Here is a 13,901-nt window from a genome sequence, read left to right as displayed (position 1 = left end):
TTTCCATCTTTCTCTGGTGCAACATACTTAATTCAAATGATCAGGATCGTAATCTTTCTGCAGAGCCTGCAAAGCTTGCTAATGAGCTGATTCAATGTTGACAGTTGGTAATGGGAGTGGTAGGCACATAACATGAAAGAAGGGAATCACTCTTGGTTCCCAAGGGTGGAATACAAAAAAGAAAAAAATACCATCCAAGCAATAATTTACCAGATTTAGAACAACAAAAATTAGCCAAAAGACAAAAAGGGATTGAAAAAAAATTCACCGAACCCCTAGGGTTCAGTCGAACCCAGGTTAAGTACCACTGGACTAGGGCCTTCACAACCGCTGCAGCTGTAAAAGAAAAAAAAAAGAGCTATGAGAACTGATCACAAACATGGACAATAAATGAAAGACAAAAGTTATGAAGAAAATTGATTCAACAAAAAGGCAGACAAACCTTGTGGGCTCACATTCACAAGGGGCTAAATGCCCTTGCAAGTCTTGCTTGTCTCCTTCCTTCGTTTAGTCAGTAGTTAACAATGCTTTTGGTATGGTGACTTTTTGGCGAAAGACGTGTGCATTACGGTGCCATAAATTCTAACGAATCACCGTGACCGTAAACGTTGCTGTAATTTGACCCAGGTGATCACAATTTCTATAAATTTCAGGAACTTTTTTTTTGTGGTCACGGTAGTGCCACCCACTGGCTGCAGGAAATATTTTATTCTTAGTTTTTCAACTTGAGGGATAACGAGATCTACTACATATTCGATCAAGAGTGTTTAGGCCTTCATGTTGTTAAAACACAAAATTTGGGAATTTTCACAAAACACTGTTCCCATGGCAACACGCCACTCACCAAGAAAAACATCACTACTTTTAAGAGTCTAAACATGCGCAAAAACTCATGAAACTGCAAAGACATCAGGCCTAGCAACAGCATCAATATTTTATTAGGTTATCATGCGATTTTTTAAAACAACACACTTAAAAAATCTTAAGCAATGCAGCACTAGTTGTGTTACCATAATCAACATTTCCTAGGCCTATGTTAACAGCCCAAAATCTACAAAAAAGTATTTTGGAGCTGTATGACAAAGCCAACAGGAAGTCTGCCATTTTAAATGTTCTTTCACGTTTGGACCCATTTTTGGCCTTTTATAGAGGTCACTATTTTTTTTTTAACTCACCCTGGAGACTTTGTCAGTGAAGTTGGTTGATTGAGAGGCTCCCATTACTCTATACACGGATACTGGCATAAAACATGTATTCATAACATTGTTTTCAGTGGGGGAAAAAAAACAGAAGTTGTTTGTACCAAAGGCATCGTAAGATGGCTGCCCTCTGGCTTCAGCCAATTACGAGTCAAGTCATATAGGCGTCTGTGAAATCAGACATGCACACAGAGGTCAAACCAGTAGGTAGGTCACACACAAAAAAAAAAAAACACCCGTATATTGAAATAAAACTGATCATTGAATAGATATTTTGTGAGACAAATAAAGCAAACTCCAATTTGTTACTTTTTATTATAGCACACGGGTTATTTTAAGCATAATTAAGTCTCAATACAATTAGTATGAATGTGGTCGCACACTTGTCCACTGTACTCATAAATAATGGAAAGCATGAATAAAATATGAACATTTCTAGTCACCTGGCCTCTGTAACACATGAAAGGGGCCCATGTTTGGACTTGCTGAATGGAGTGACTGATCTGTCAATGGTGAGCATCAGTGCATCAATGTATGCTTGAAACTACAGGCGAACAACTGCGTGTGCCCTCTCGGTGTTGCTACTGAGACTGTTGGGGAAGTGGGAATGGTGCGGTGTGCTTTTGAAGATCAAAACGGTGTGGAAATGAAGGAATGAGTGTGGAAATATATCGTGTGCGCTGAGAGAAGTGGGTAATTGCTCAGCGCGTAGCATAGAAGGAACGTCGCTGATCGCCTATTTTTCAAACAGGCTACCTGGTGCTCCCAGGCACCACATTGGTGACCGACCCCTGCTGTAACACAATAAAATAAACAAGCCTGAGAAAGAGCTTTGATGGCAAAAAAAAAAAAAAAATGTATTTGTAGATATACAATTACGAAACATGCCGTGAGCGATGCCGACTCGAGTTGAAATGACATCCGATGCATTTCAAAAGCTATGATCTCAATTCGAAAGCGATGCAACAATGCCGTCTACTACCATCCCTTCATCATTAGTTTTGCAGAAAGCTTTTTGCAGCCAAGCTAGGCGAGACCCTCTTCCACGTCTGCCCGTTGAAAAGACCCACATTCATCAGTGGCAGAAAACAGACACCAGTTGACAAATATAAACGTCAACACCAGTGAATTAGTTAATTAAAAAGGGGCTTGGGGGCGTAAAGTGTCACCAGCGCGAATTAATCTGCTGTCAGATGATTCCATACCCACTCAAAAATGCACGATCATCTAGCGGCAGAATGAAAATTCACATTGATTAAAAAAAAAGAACAAACAGATGCTGCAAGTGAGGAGGGCTCATCCACACCTTCTGCAGGAAAGCGCATCAAGCTGACGGGGCGTCGTGCTAATAAGAAAAGAGAACGTTAAATGTTCCAGTGACTGTCAAACCTCTGGCGCAACTGCAGCTGCTCGTGGTGCTAAAAGTAGAATGGCGAGGCGGACTTAGGATCAAATTAGTAGCGAGGAAAGGTCACAGCTCATAATCAAACTTGTGCTCTTGGGCCAGATAAATCCTTCGGAAAATAAGTCCAGCCAGGACCAAAATAAGCACCACCATGAGCATGGCAGAGCCTGCGTGGCTTCCATCATGGGGCTCGTGAACCGCTGGAATGAAGGGCCTGTTTGGGGCTTCTCTGTTGTCTCTTTGGGCGTGTTGGACACGACGCTGCTGTGGAATGGGCGGACGACCAACGTTCGGAGGCAAAGTCATTTGCGGCCTCTCCACTGTGGTGGCTGTTGAAACTTCTGCCTGTAATGGAGGATATGTGGTGCATGTGATTCATTTGTAGAGCACTTTTTGATCCTATTTTCTTACTTCCTGATGATGAAAGATAAACAAGGCCCCGACGGAACCGACGCGCTAACCAGTTGACCACCGGGCTGCCTGAACACCATCTCTTTTATTTCCTTTTTTTTTTTCTTTCCGCAATATCTGTGATCCTGTAGATCAGGGGTGCCCATTAAGTCAATCGCGAACAACCGGTAGCTCGCGGACTGGTCCCAAGTCGATCGCAATGGGGTGTAGAGGAAAAAACAAACATTGGTGTATCTCTGGGCTTGTTAGTAATATACTTTTTGTGTGAATGTACACTGCACCCTAATGATCCTATCAGTCTCACTTTCACAAAAAGTATTAAAAAAAATCAAATAAAATGAAGCAGGTCACCTTTAACCTTTAACCCACCTGCGTCACCGGAAGTTGTTAGCGCTCAGCAGCCTGCAGCTTGCGATCAGAGCTCTTGTTATTATTCTCATTCAGTTTGTTTCATGTACAGTTAATCGAGGGCACTGGCAAAGAATGGGAATCGGAAGTGCCAAGAGAAACGTTAGCCACACGTTAGCCACGATAGTTAACAGGCTGCAAAAGTGCATCGCCCGTGTCAGGTCTCCCAAAAAGGTAGGCAGGAAATTCTTTTCACAAACTCATCAACTCTTGTGTCGAGTTTATTTTTCTATTTCGTTCATCATAGGGGACGTCATGGCTGTTACTCATCATGACATGCGTGTGCAAGTGTGTGCATATCAATCTCGGGAGGTTGGTTGATCGAAAAGTAGATCTTAGGTCAAAAAGGTTTGGGTACCCCTGCTCTAAATTATTTTGTTGCCCCATCCCCTACCCCTGATTTCCAATCACATGAAACTGGAATGATCGGGCCCAATTTCCAATCACGTGATCGGGACATCCGGTACTACAAAATATTTCAAGATAATTTTAACACTGGGCAGTATTTTAAGGAAATGTCCAATAATGAGTATGTTATAATAATGACCTTGACTAGGTCATGTTTATTTTACAGTCAAGGAATTCAAGAAATTATTTTTGCCTCAAGGAATTCATTCGCAGCCCAAATGTACTGACAGAAGATTTCAAACACCTACCTGCTCAGTCGAGGGATCGACAGCTTCGCAGCCTGAAGAATTCGAGTCCCCTTCCTGGGTAAGAGGGGAAACCTTGTTGTTGGCATCTTCATTCTCTTTTCTCATTTGACTTGATGAACTTGATTCTGTCTGCATTTACACAGAGAACAAACTTTTTTTTTAAAAAGCTTGACTGTGTCCACAGCTTGGGCAAATCAAACATAGAATTGCTTTCTACTTTACAGGGGAAAACTGACACGGTTAAGGCTGATTATTTCATGGGAACAGTAATTTGGATGAATTGTAGAAACCTAAACTGAAAGCCAGTTGTATAGTGTTTTCATTTAAAATATCAGATGTATTAGTTGTTGTTTGCACTCAGGAGCATTAACTTTGAATTCTGCATTGGAAAAAAAAAAACATTTTACGATGTATTGGTACAAACAAAAAATATGGCAATTTAGCTTCATTAATGGAGTATACAATTAAACTCCTCAGAAATGAAGAATTGATTAAAGTATTACTTAATTTTAGTTCATGATATATACCATTACTGTGAAGGGATGCAATTGATTCGGAATTTTGGGTCATATCGCCCCGCCACTGACATGCTACGGAGAAACGGTCCAAAAACACAATCGCACCAGCTTTGAGATGGAACCAAGCACTTTGCTGGTTTAGTTTGGACCTCTCAGAGAGGATGCGACATGTAATTTATGGCAATGCATATGTCATGTCATATGTGGAGTCCCGCAGGGATCGGCACTTAGCCGGTACATGTTTAGCATCTACATCCTTCTGCTTGGTGACATTAACTGTAACGTTAACAGGAAATATATCATAAATCATGTTGATGATACCTGATTATATACAGGTATGCTGTTTGAAATGTCGCTTGTATGATTTGTCTCCTTTGCCGAGTTGCAGATTCAACTTCAGAAAGAGGACATATTTAATTCTGACATGTTTTGGGGAAACCCATTAGTAGGCGTCGCATAATACACGCTATGCAGGACCCAATTCAGGAGAACACTGTTTGACCGGAGATTTTGTTACTTTAAGTGGCAAAATCAGATGGGATGAATCGTGGCCTTTATGAAACTGAGGGGGACACACGTCCCCCACCCGCTGACCCCGGTGCTATCTGTGCCCATGTTAAGATGTTAAGATCATGAAAATAGGTACATATCAGACAAAGATAACCAAAGTAAACATACTGTAGAATGGCATTTTAAAATCTTGAAGTTTTTTTTTTATCAATTGGAGAAAAAAAAAATATTCAAAGCTACTTGTCTCCGTGTGAAAAAGTAATTGCCCCCAAAACCTAATCAATTGTTGGGTCGCCCTCAGCGAAAAATAAAAAATAAATTAAAGCGCTGTTGCGTGTTTTTAATAAATAGCATCGAGTCTTTCACATCAATGTGGAGATTATTTTGGACCACTCTTCCTCAACGAGTTGTTTAAATTCAGCAACAGGTGGAGGGTTTTCGAACATGAGCAATCTTGTGAACGTGCTTCATAAAGAAAGATGCATTGTACGGTACATTTCAATAGTATTCAAGTCTGTACACCACCACTCTGGAAGAGTAACTGTATATAATTTATCACTCCCTGCTTTTAGATGTTTAATCAACTTACTAGTGTGACAATCAAGGACTTCATTTACGTACAGAACATGCAATCAAAGTAATTCCGCATTCTGAGGACACCAGCTTGTTCCTGTTCGCAGCCTTGAAGATAAGATACCAGCCTCAGGACGGCGTGCCCCTGTCAGCATGACTCCTCCAATTACAATATATTGTGTGTTTCCTCGCCCCTTTAGAAGTTTGGGTATTCGGACAGTCCCTAAGACAATAAAAGTGTGAAGACGAGTGAAGTGTTTCCAAAGCTTTTCAGAGAATGTAATGGTTAACACTTGTTCACTCTCCTTGTGCGCAAGTAAAAGACAACTCTGCTCGACTCCCAGACTCTGTTGGGTTTTAAAGTTTGTTTTAAGGGTCTGATTGCCTGATACACCTGACGTACTCCAAAACATTCCTTTTGGGGAAACACCAGACACAATTACAGAACAGCATTACAACATTATCCGCTTTTTCTGTATGATCCAATTTATTTTGTACCTTGAAGTTGATTTGTTGAACAAGCCCATTTGCCAAGTGGTCCTCTGGAGTGAGGATGCTGTCAGGAGTTAGAGGCAGGAGTGCTGAGCGCAACGTACAGCTACATATCTCACAGCAAAAATCTTGGGATCTGGAAGACAATACATTTAATATAACCAGGGATACACATGAAGTGGTTCAAGTAAATCATGCGTTGTAGATCAAAGAGAGAGCAGCAGGCGTGTGTAAAATCTGTCAATAAGACACACAAGCAACTCCTGGAAAAACGGGCTGTAGACCCACAGCATCATCTGTCCCTAATGCACTACCACAATGAGGACCGCATTTACACGATGAAGGGATGGTTGCCAGTCGGGCATCTGATTATTAAAGTAATGATGGGAAGTCAATAGTCACTAAGCTCTTACGGCATGCCTCCATGCATTGTGAGGAGCATTCTTGTCTCGATATCAGTGGCTTGTATGTCTCCCAGTGGCCGGGGAATTCGGTCAGCGGGGTATTACTGGCAAGGCATCGTTGTTAATGGCCTGGATCGTATTCTTGTGCTGTGTTCAACATACATATGTAGTTAATAGAAATGAGCTGTGATAGGGTGCAAGTTTGAAGGGACCTAAAAATTTAGCATCCATGTGAAAATGTCAGGAAGGTCACAGATATTTTGAATTTCTTTTTACATTAGGGTTGTCCGTGGCCAAAACTGGCCACCACATAGCTCCGCCACTGGTAGATAACATGGGATCAGACTTTACAATTGCCAAGGCAGAGTTCTGAAAGGCTATTAAGTCAGCAACATTTTGGCAGCTAACACGGTACTATTCTATTTAAAATTAATTCACATAACTTGTGGGGCACTACTGAGTGGACTGACGCTAACTTCACGGCTTCGGTCAAGACCCAAGGCATGTGACCAGACAGTAAGGGGTAGGAATGTAGATTGGCAGGTCATTCGAGCGCTACGCCATTTAACATTTTAACATTTAACATTTCTTGGGACTTTTATAGTGCTATTCTTCCATTCTATTCTGTACTCCTTCGTATTATTCCAGGCAAAGATTGCATACATACAATTTTATCCTGAAAAAGCCTTTTGGATGAAAGTATCTTCAGCAACAAATTACACCAGTCACCTCGATTCAACTCGCAGTTCGTTATACGGTATTGACCCGAATATAAGACAGTGTTTTTTGCATTGAAATAAGACTGAAAAAGTGGGGGTCGTCTTATATTCGGGGTCTAGACAATATACCCATTCATGACGCTAGATGGCGCCAGATATCATTGAAGCGAATGCTGAACTTGACTCCCCAGGCCAAAGTGAACCCCTGCCACGAAGAATAAACATTAAAATCGCGGTAGCACGAAGAAGAAAAATAAAAAATAGCGGTAAGAAGGAAAAGAGAAGAAAATAATCGAAGAGATAACAAAAAATGGAGAGACGTAGTGACAATCTGGAGAAAAGTGGGTCGAAGAGCGGCCAGGTTAACCGGCAGCTGAGGAGAAGTTATGATGTAATTTACATTTCAAAAACCAGAAGCCATTCATTTACGAATGTGATTGCACTTTAGATTTGAATAAGGCAAAATAACTTGCTTTTTTTCTCTCAAATATATTGTTATAATCATTTGTTTCAGATGTACTGTAATTATTTTCTGTATAAAAATTAATTTGGTGTTCAAAGTCTTTTTTCAAACTTGAGTCTTGAAAAAGAGGGGGTCGTCTTATAATCAGGGCCGTTTTATATTTGGGCCAATACGGTAATCAGTGAAACTGAGGATCTACAAAGGCATCAAATTTATATTCTGGAAGTGAACAAATAATGAAAAGCATTTAAGTAAAAATCTTACTTTTTGGCAAGCACCCTCCGCTCTTCAGGAGTATAATCGAGAGATCCAATTGCGCCCTCTCCTTTTGTTGGCATGAATCCAATGATGGCAATCAGAGCAGTTCGTACTGAAATACAGAAACAATGCAAAGAATACATGTAAAAAAAACGCAGTAAAAGCAGTAGGCAATTAAACCAATTTCTTGTACAAGGGAAAAAAAGCTACAGTGATCCCTCGCTATTTCGCAGTTCGTTTATCGTGGCCTCGGTGCATCGCGGATTTTTTCAAACATATTCATTAAAAAAAAAAATAAAAAATTAAGTCCGCAAACGGCCCGTGAGAGGCAGCGAAAGTCAGCAAAACAACAGCGAGTCACATAGAGCAACATATACAGTACTACATGTATCCGTGTACTGTATTTTGTTATTCATACACTCACCTAACCTAATTTATACATGTTTAAATCTATTAGTATGCAGCATTAAGTAATGTTAATTACTACAAAATTTTACTTTTACATGCATGCATACCATTAAATTGGGCCTTATAAATATTTTTTATACTCATACTCATGTACATATACCTATAAAAGTGTTGAAAGTTATTGGTGAATGTTTAAGATAGCCCACTTCTAGTTACAACATTCCCATTAGTAGTGACCTCATTGCAATGTTATTTAAACACACGACGAAATAGGCAGTGGTGAAACCTACTGCTCCATGAAGGCTGCCATGTCTCTGGATGGTGGCCCGATATACTCAGACAGATCTTCTTCCCAACTTCGAATCTTCCATTTTGCTGGACATGGGCAGTGGAGAATATGAATCGGAGGAAAGTGGATGGATGGTGGCGGGGTGAGGGGAGGTGTGGGTTGGGGATAAGGAGAAGACAAATGTGTAAATCATATTGCCAAATTGTTGTGTCTCTGAAAAGCATGACGGTGAAAAGTAACAAATTGGACCACTTGGGATTCTACTGCTGCAGGTTTCCGTACAACATGAAAATAAAATAACTAGAGGTGTCAAATTATCGCGTTAATTGCAATTAATTAATTACAGAACTTTTACCGCATTCTTTTTTTTTTAAATCACGTTACTCTAGATTTTAATCTCTGACAGCACTAAAAATAACATCTTCAAATTCGAAAAAAGTAGGAGTTTTATCACATGAAAACGTGCACTTTGATCACACAAGTAGAATACAACTAAAACTGATTGGAGGTTAACTCGCATGTAGTCAATTTCCACATTTACTGTCGATCATGTGAACCAGGCACAAGGCATTAATCTCTGCAAGTGTGTCTTACTGTAAGGAGAATAATGCTGGGAGGCTTCATTGGATACTCTGGGGGAAGCACGATCCTGCCATGGTAAACCCCTCCGTCGAAATCTGAATCTGGGGGTCCACGGACTGAGAAATGCCATTCAAATAGGTTATCCTATAAGGGTACGGAAAAACAGAATATTCAGTACATGCTACTGCAAATCTGGAAAAGACGAACATTACAGTACGCAGTGATCACACGGACAACGACATTTCTTGTGGAATAAAACAAAATTATTGATATTAGGTACCGATAAACGTAATCCATAATTGATAATACACATGTACACAATGTACAGCTAGAAAATGTTAAGGGACATAAATTCTTGGACGTAACTGCTCAGTCACTGGCTTTTTCTTACCATTGTGGGTATGTGCTTGTTGTTTTACCAAGTTGGTAGATATCATTTCTATTACCATTGTTGGTATGTAACTACTGCTGAAATTTACTGTATTTTAAATACAGCAGACCATTAATTTGATTCTAACCATATGTAATATATATCAATTTTCTCAATCAGTTATCTATATTAGGAGTGCTTGTACAGGTGTAAGAAACCATTCGGGATGCGTAAGGTAGTATGTATGGCTTGTAATATAAATGTGAGATGGTGGTGGGGTTTAATAAGTTTTCATCTTCCCACTCCTTGTTTGAACAGCACATATAGAGCAATTGCAAATGGTGACATGGTGATGGTCGTTTGATTTCTCAGAAAAAGATTGATGTACAGGTATGTGCTGGCCTGCTCAAAAACAAATTTTAAAAAACTATCAATAAAGAGCTTATTGTTAAAAGCAGACGTTCTCATTTCTGCAGACCGCTCGCTACATCTGCAATGCGGTAAACTTACTTCCAGTGGCTGGGCATGGTAGTGCTCTGTGGGATCTCTCAATTCAGCAGCCTCTTTCATCAGCCTCTTCACCGCTAGCCCAATAAAAGATAAACAGACATGGATGTCAGTTTATGTTAGCAGATGTAAAATTCTACATCTGCGTTTGCAGATTAATTGCAAACGTAGATGTGTGATTCGAAGAAAACGTGGTCTAAGAGTGTGACATGAGACCCCAAAACCTTCCAGCATTTTGCTGCAGTGCTGTAAAATAATATTTGCCTACTTCCTGATGTATATGTTCTTTGCATATTTATCATAAACAAAGGTTTCAGTTCATCAAAACAATTTTAATATCACAAATAGACTAACCAAATACAAAATGCAGTTTCTGAATGCCAGTTTAATTTAGTGGGGCACAAAAAAATCCCAAACTACCTGTACCCATGTGTAAAAGTATTTGGAAAAAAATAAAGTAAAGTGGAAAAAAAATCATATTTGCTCCATTATTCGAGTGTCGGTAAAGTGAATTTAGAATTTAATGAGCCATTGCTGTATCATAGCATGCTGGTCCATGTGAACATAAAGTTGTGCGTCTTATTTTGACACGCTCAACCCAATTTTGTTTTGAGGGCAAACAAACAAACAAACACAAAATTGAATAAAAAGTCTTTATTGTCACACTCTATGGTGCAGTAACACATTTGATCTTATAAAAAAAAGACAATCAAAAAACAATGTGATAAGCATATTCTACTAAATGAGGATAAATGTGTCTGTAGCTAATATTTTGCAGATACAGCAAGCAAGTTATACCCTGACTTCAGTCATATTCCTGTGGTAGAAAGGAAACACCTTTTTATCGCGCCTTAACCTGATGACATAATCCAACAAAAGTGAAGGAATGGTGCCATGAAGATTAGGAGATTTGACTTTCGGAAGAGACCCCCTGGTTCAAGTTCAGACCGGAGGTTGCGCCTCCAATAGATCACATGCAAATCTCAAGGTCACATGGTCAATTATGGCTTAGAGACCCTGTTTGGCTACCAACCTTTCCTGTGATTTCGACCATTTCAACCATTGGGATGTTTTTTTTCACAGACCGCCCTCTCCTGGAACACGACACTTAGGTTTTTACCAGCGTTTTGAACGATGTGTGCAGCAAGTGGGACATGTGTACAATGCCGTAACATGAGAGTGACACAGATGGGATTTTTGTGCTCATTTGCTCAGCCCAACATTGCCAGTAAAACACAAATGGGCTGAATAAATGTTATTTTGCTCACATGATGCGAGTAAAGTGATGCGAGGATACATAACACTCAGCGAATAAATTGCCACTGTACCATGCCACAGTAATATTGAAATGTGGAAACGTTTCTTGATTTAAAAACTGACAGTGACGAGAATTTTTATTTCTGTCGGGCTGATCGCATGTCGTGTCTCTCATTCGTTTTGCTGCACGGTAGAGCTTGATTACTTAGCCTCTTTGTCTTCCCTATCGGTTTCAAGATATTGACAAAATAAATGTGAATGTGAATAAATGTGTTCAAGATATTTACAATTTTCGTCCATCTTTTTCATCCGTTTGGATCTTTTTCTATCAGGAAATTGTGATGAATAAACAGGTGTACAATGCTTTACAATTGTGTTTTGACACAAATTCAAGTGACTAAATCACAGGTGTCAAAGTCAAGGCCCGGGGGCCAAATCTGGCCCCCCCACATCATTTTATGTGGCCCGCAGGAGCAAATCATGCATGCCAACTATTATGACTCTTGCTGAAATCGGTACCGAAATGTCAAATTGTCATGGGTCATAATTAACGTTGAGATTTTGCAACGGCCCTCCGAGGGAAGCCGTAACTCCAAAGTGGCCCGTGACAAAAAAATGAGTTTGACCACCCTGGTCTAAATAATAATGATAATAATAATAATAATGCATCAGATTTATGTAGCACTTTAGTGGAATCCATTAGATCAGTTATACAGAGCACAAAGTGCACCTGCCGTTTTGTCACATGAGGCTTAAAGCCTTTTAACAATGCCTGTAAGCTTTAAGGCGTGCAGGAAGGGATGCACTGGTGTACTGTCATCCAAAACCGCTTGTTGTTTGGAAGCCTTCTTTTCGCCTCAATTCTCACGCATGCGCAGAGGAGATCTACAAGCGGCATACAGTACTGTATTCTCAAAAGGGCTAATGGTTGTTCGTGCTGCACTGGAGGGAAGTGAGGGTGGGAAGTTGGACTTTTCTAACTTCCGACTCAGAAAAGTACACCAAAACGCCCCTTTGAACTGCGAGGTCGGAGTTTCGAAGTCGGGAAAACAGGACCCAGAGTTCACCGACTGACTTCATTGTCACTTGACAATGGCGACCCCATGGAGACACATACTGTAGTATACAGTATATATATCGCGACTCTGTTAAGGATAAACGGTGTTGAAAATGGATGGATAAACATATTTGGCCTTATTTATTACAATCATTTATTAAAAAATAACCAAGTAACGCCACGTGATTTGTTCTGACTGCATCAAGATCCGCTGTTATTTGCATGCAGTCATTTGGGAACGGATGAAGAAACTGATTTGAAGATATGATATTCATTTATTTGTATAAATTAAGGAAATTATGAACGGTCGCTGGAGGTCAAAATGTGTGGATGAACCAGAACAAAACACAATTTATCGGAATCTTTGTTTACATTCTCCTCGAACGCTTTGAGGTCGGAACTGGGACAGCCCGAGTGGGATAAATCCGACTTCCTGTTTTCTTCGACTGAAGCATCGGAATTAGGATAAACCCTTGATGACGTGTCCTACCGTATCCAAACCTACATTCGCATCTTCACATAACACTAATCAAATACTACTGTGATCGTAGAAATCCGTTTCTCAAAATAATGGAAACCGTTAGAATGGGAAAGGAGGCAACTTGCGAGGGCAAGACATGTCGTTTGAAAGACACTCATTCTCTCACGGATGTAACAATTTTTAGAGAGAATAGACAGACAATTAATTCTGTTGTTTGAAATTTCAACCGTGTGGTTAAAGTGGAATAACACACTTCGTAAACGTGAAATAGAATGGAACTTACCTGGACTCTTGAGGTTATATTTACTCTCCATAATCTTCGAGCACTTGAAAGATGATGTACAGTAGCAATTGTATAGCAAATAGCGAATAGTTAAATTCGCTATTTAACGATCAGTCACCGTAAGTATGGGTTATCTGAATTTAGCCCTTTGGTTAGCATTGGTGAGGATTCACTGGCAGCTGAAAGCCTGGTCGGATCGATCCTTTTCGACATGCACTCACAGGCCCACACGGAAAACGGATTATGTCCACTTCGAGACGTCACAAAGAGATATGGTGTCTGTTTTTATACCGAATTTTAAATCTGTATTTTAAAAAGTCCGTCGTCGTTCCCGTGACGTCAACACGGAAATTAAAAGTATGTGAAGTCCACAAGATTGACACGATATAGTACTTAGACACGTATACTAGACCCCACCTTTAGCAAGACTGACTGAATACTCAATACGTCATCGTATCCGCCATGTTCGATGTGGCCAATCTCCCATAAAACAATGCAAGCAAATGGACTGAATTTAAAAACTAAAGTGACAAAACATGTTAGTCGGGAGACAGTCCCTCCAGCATGTCCTGCGTCATGCCAAGGCCTCCTCCTGGTAGGATATGCCTGGAACACCTCACTACGGGAGGCGTCCAGGGGGCATTATGATCA

General features: G+C 40.2%; 1 protein-coding gene across 1 annotated transcript; it reads right to left on the bottom strand.

The window, feature by feature from the left end:
- Positions 1-1,495: 1,495 nt before the first annotated feature.
- Positions 1,496-13,620, bottom strand: ube2j1 (ubiquitin-conjugating enzyme E2, J1). The gene is made up of 8 exons (XM_086100962.1): positions 13,251-13,620; positions 10,176-10,249; positions 9,308-9,439; positions 8,715-8,799; positions 8,023-8,128; positions 6,179-6,308; positions 4,080-4,208; positions 1,496-2,949 (listed from the first exon to the last, which is right to left on the bottom strand). Exons 1-8 carry the CDS (start codon positions 13,279-13,281, stop codon positions 2,671-2,673), a joined length of 966 nt encoding a protein of 321 aa, XP_085957088.1. The 5' UTR covers positions 13,282-13,620; the 3' UTR covers positions 1,496-2,670.
- Positions 13,621-13,901: the final 281 nt, after the last annotated feature.

The sequence above is a fragment of the Hippocampus guttulatus genome, chromosome 20 (genome assembly GCF_054856545.1).
Source record: "Hippocampus guttulatus isolate MCC_2025c chromosome 20, RoL_Hgut_1.0, whole genome shotgun sequence".
NCBI lineage: Eukaryota > Metazoa > Chordata > Actinopteri > Syngnathiformes > Syngnathidae > Hippocampus > Hippocampus guttulatus.
The sequence above is the reverse complement of the archived record's forward strand: the minus strand, read 5'-3'. Positions and strand labels throughout refer to the sequence as shown.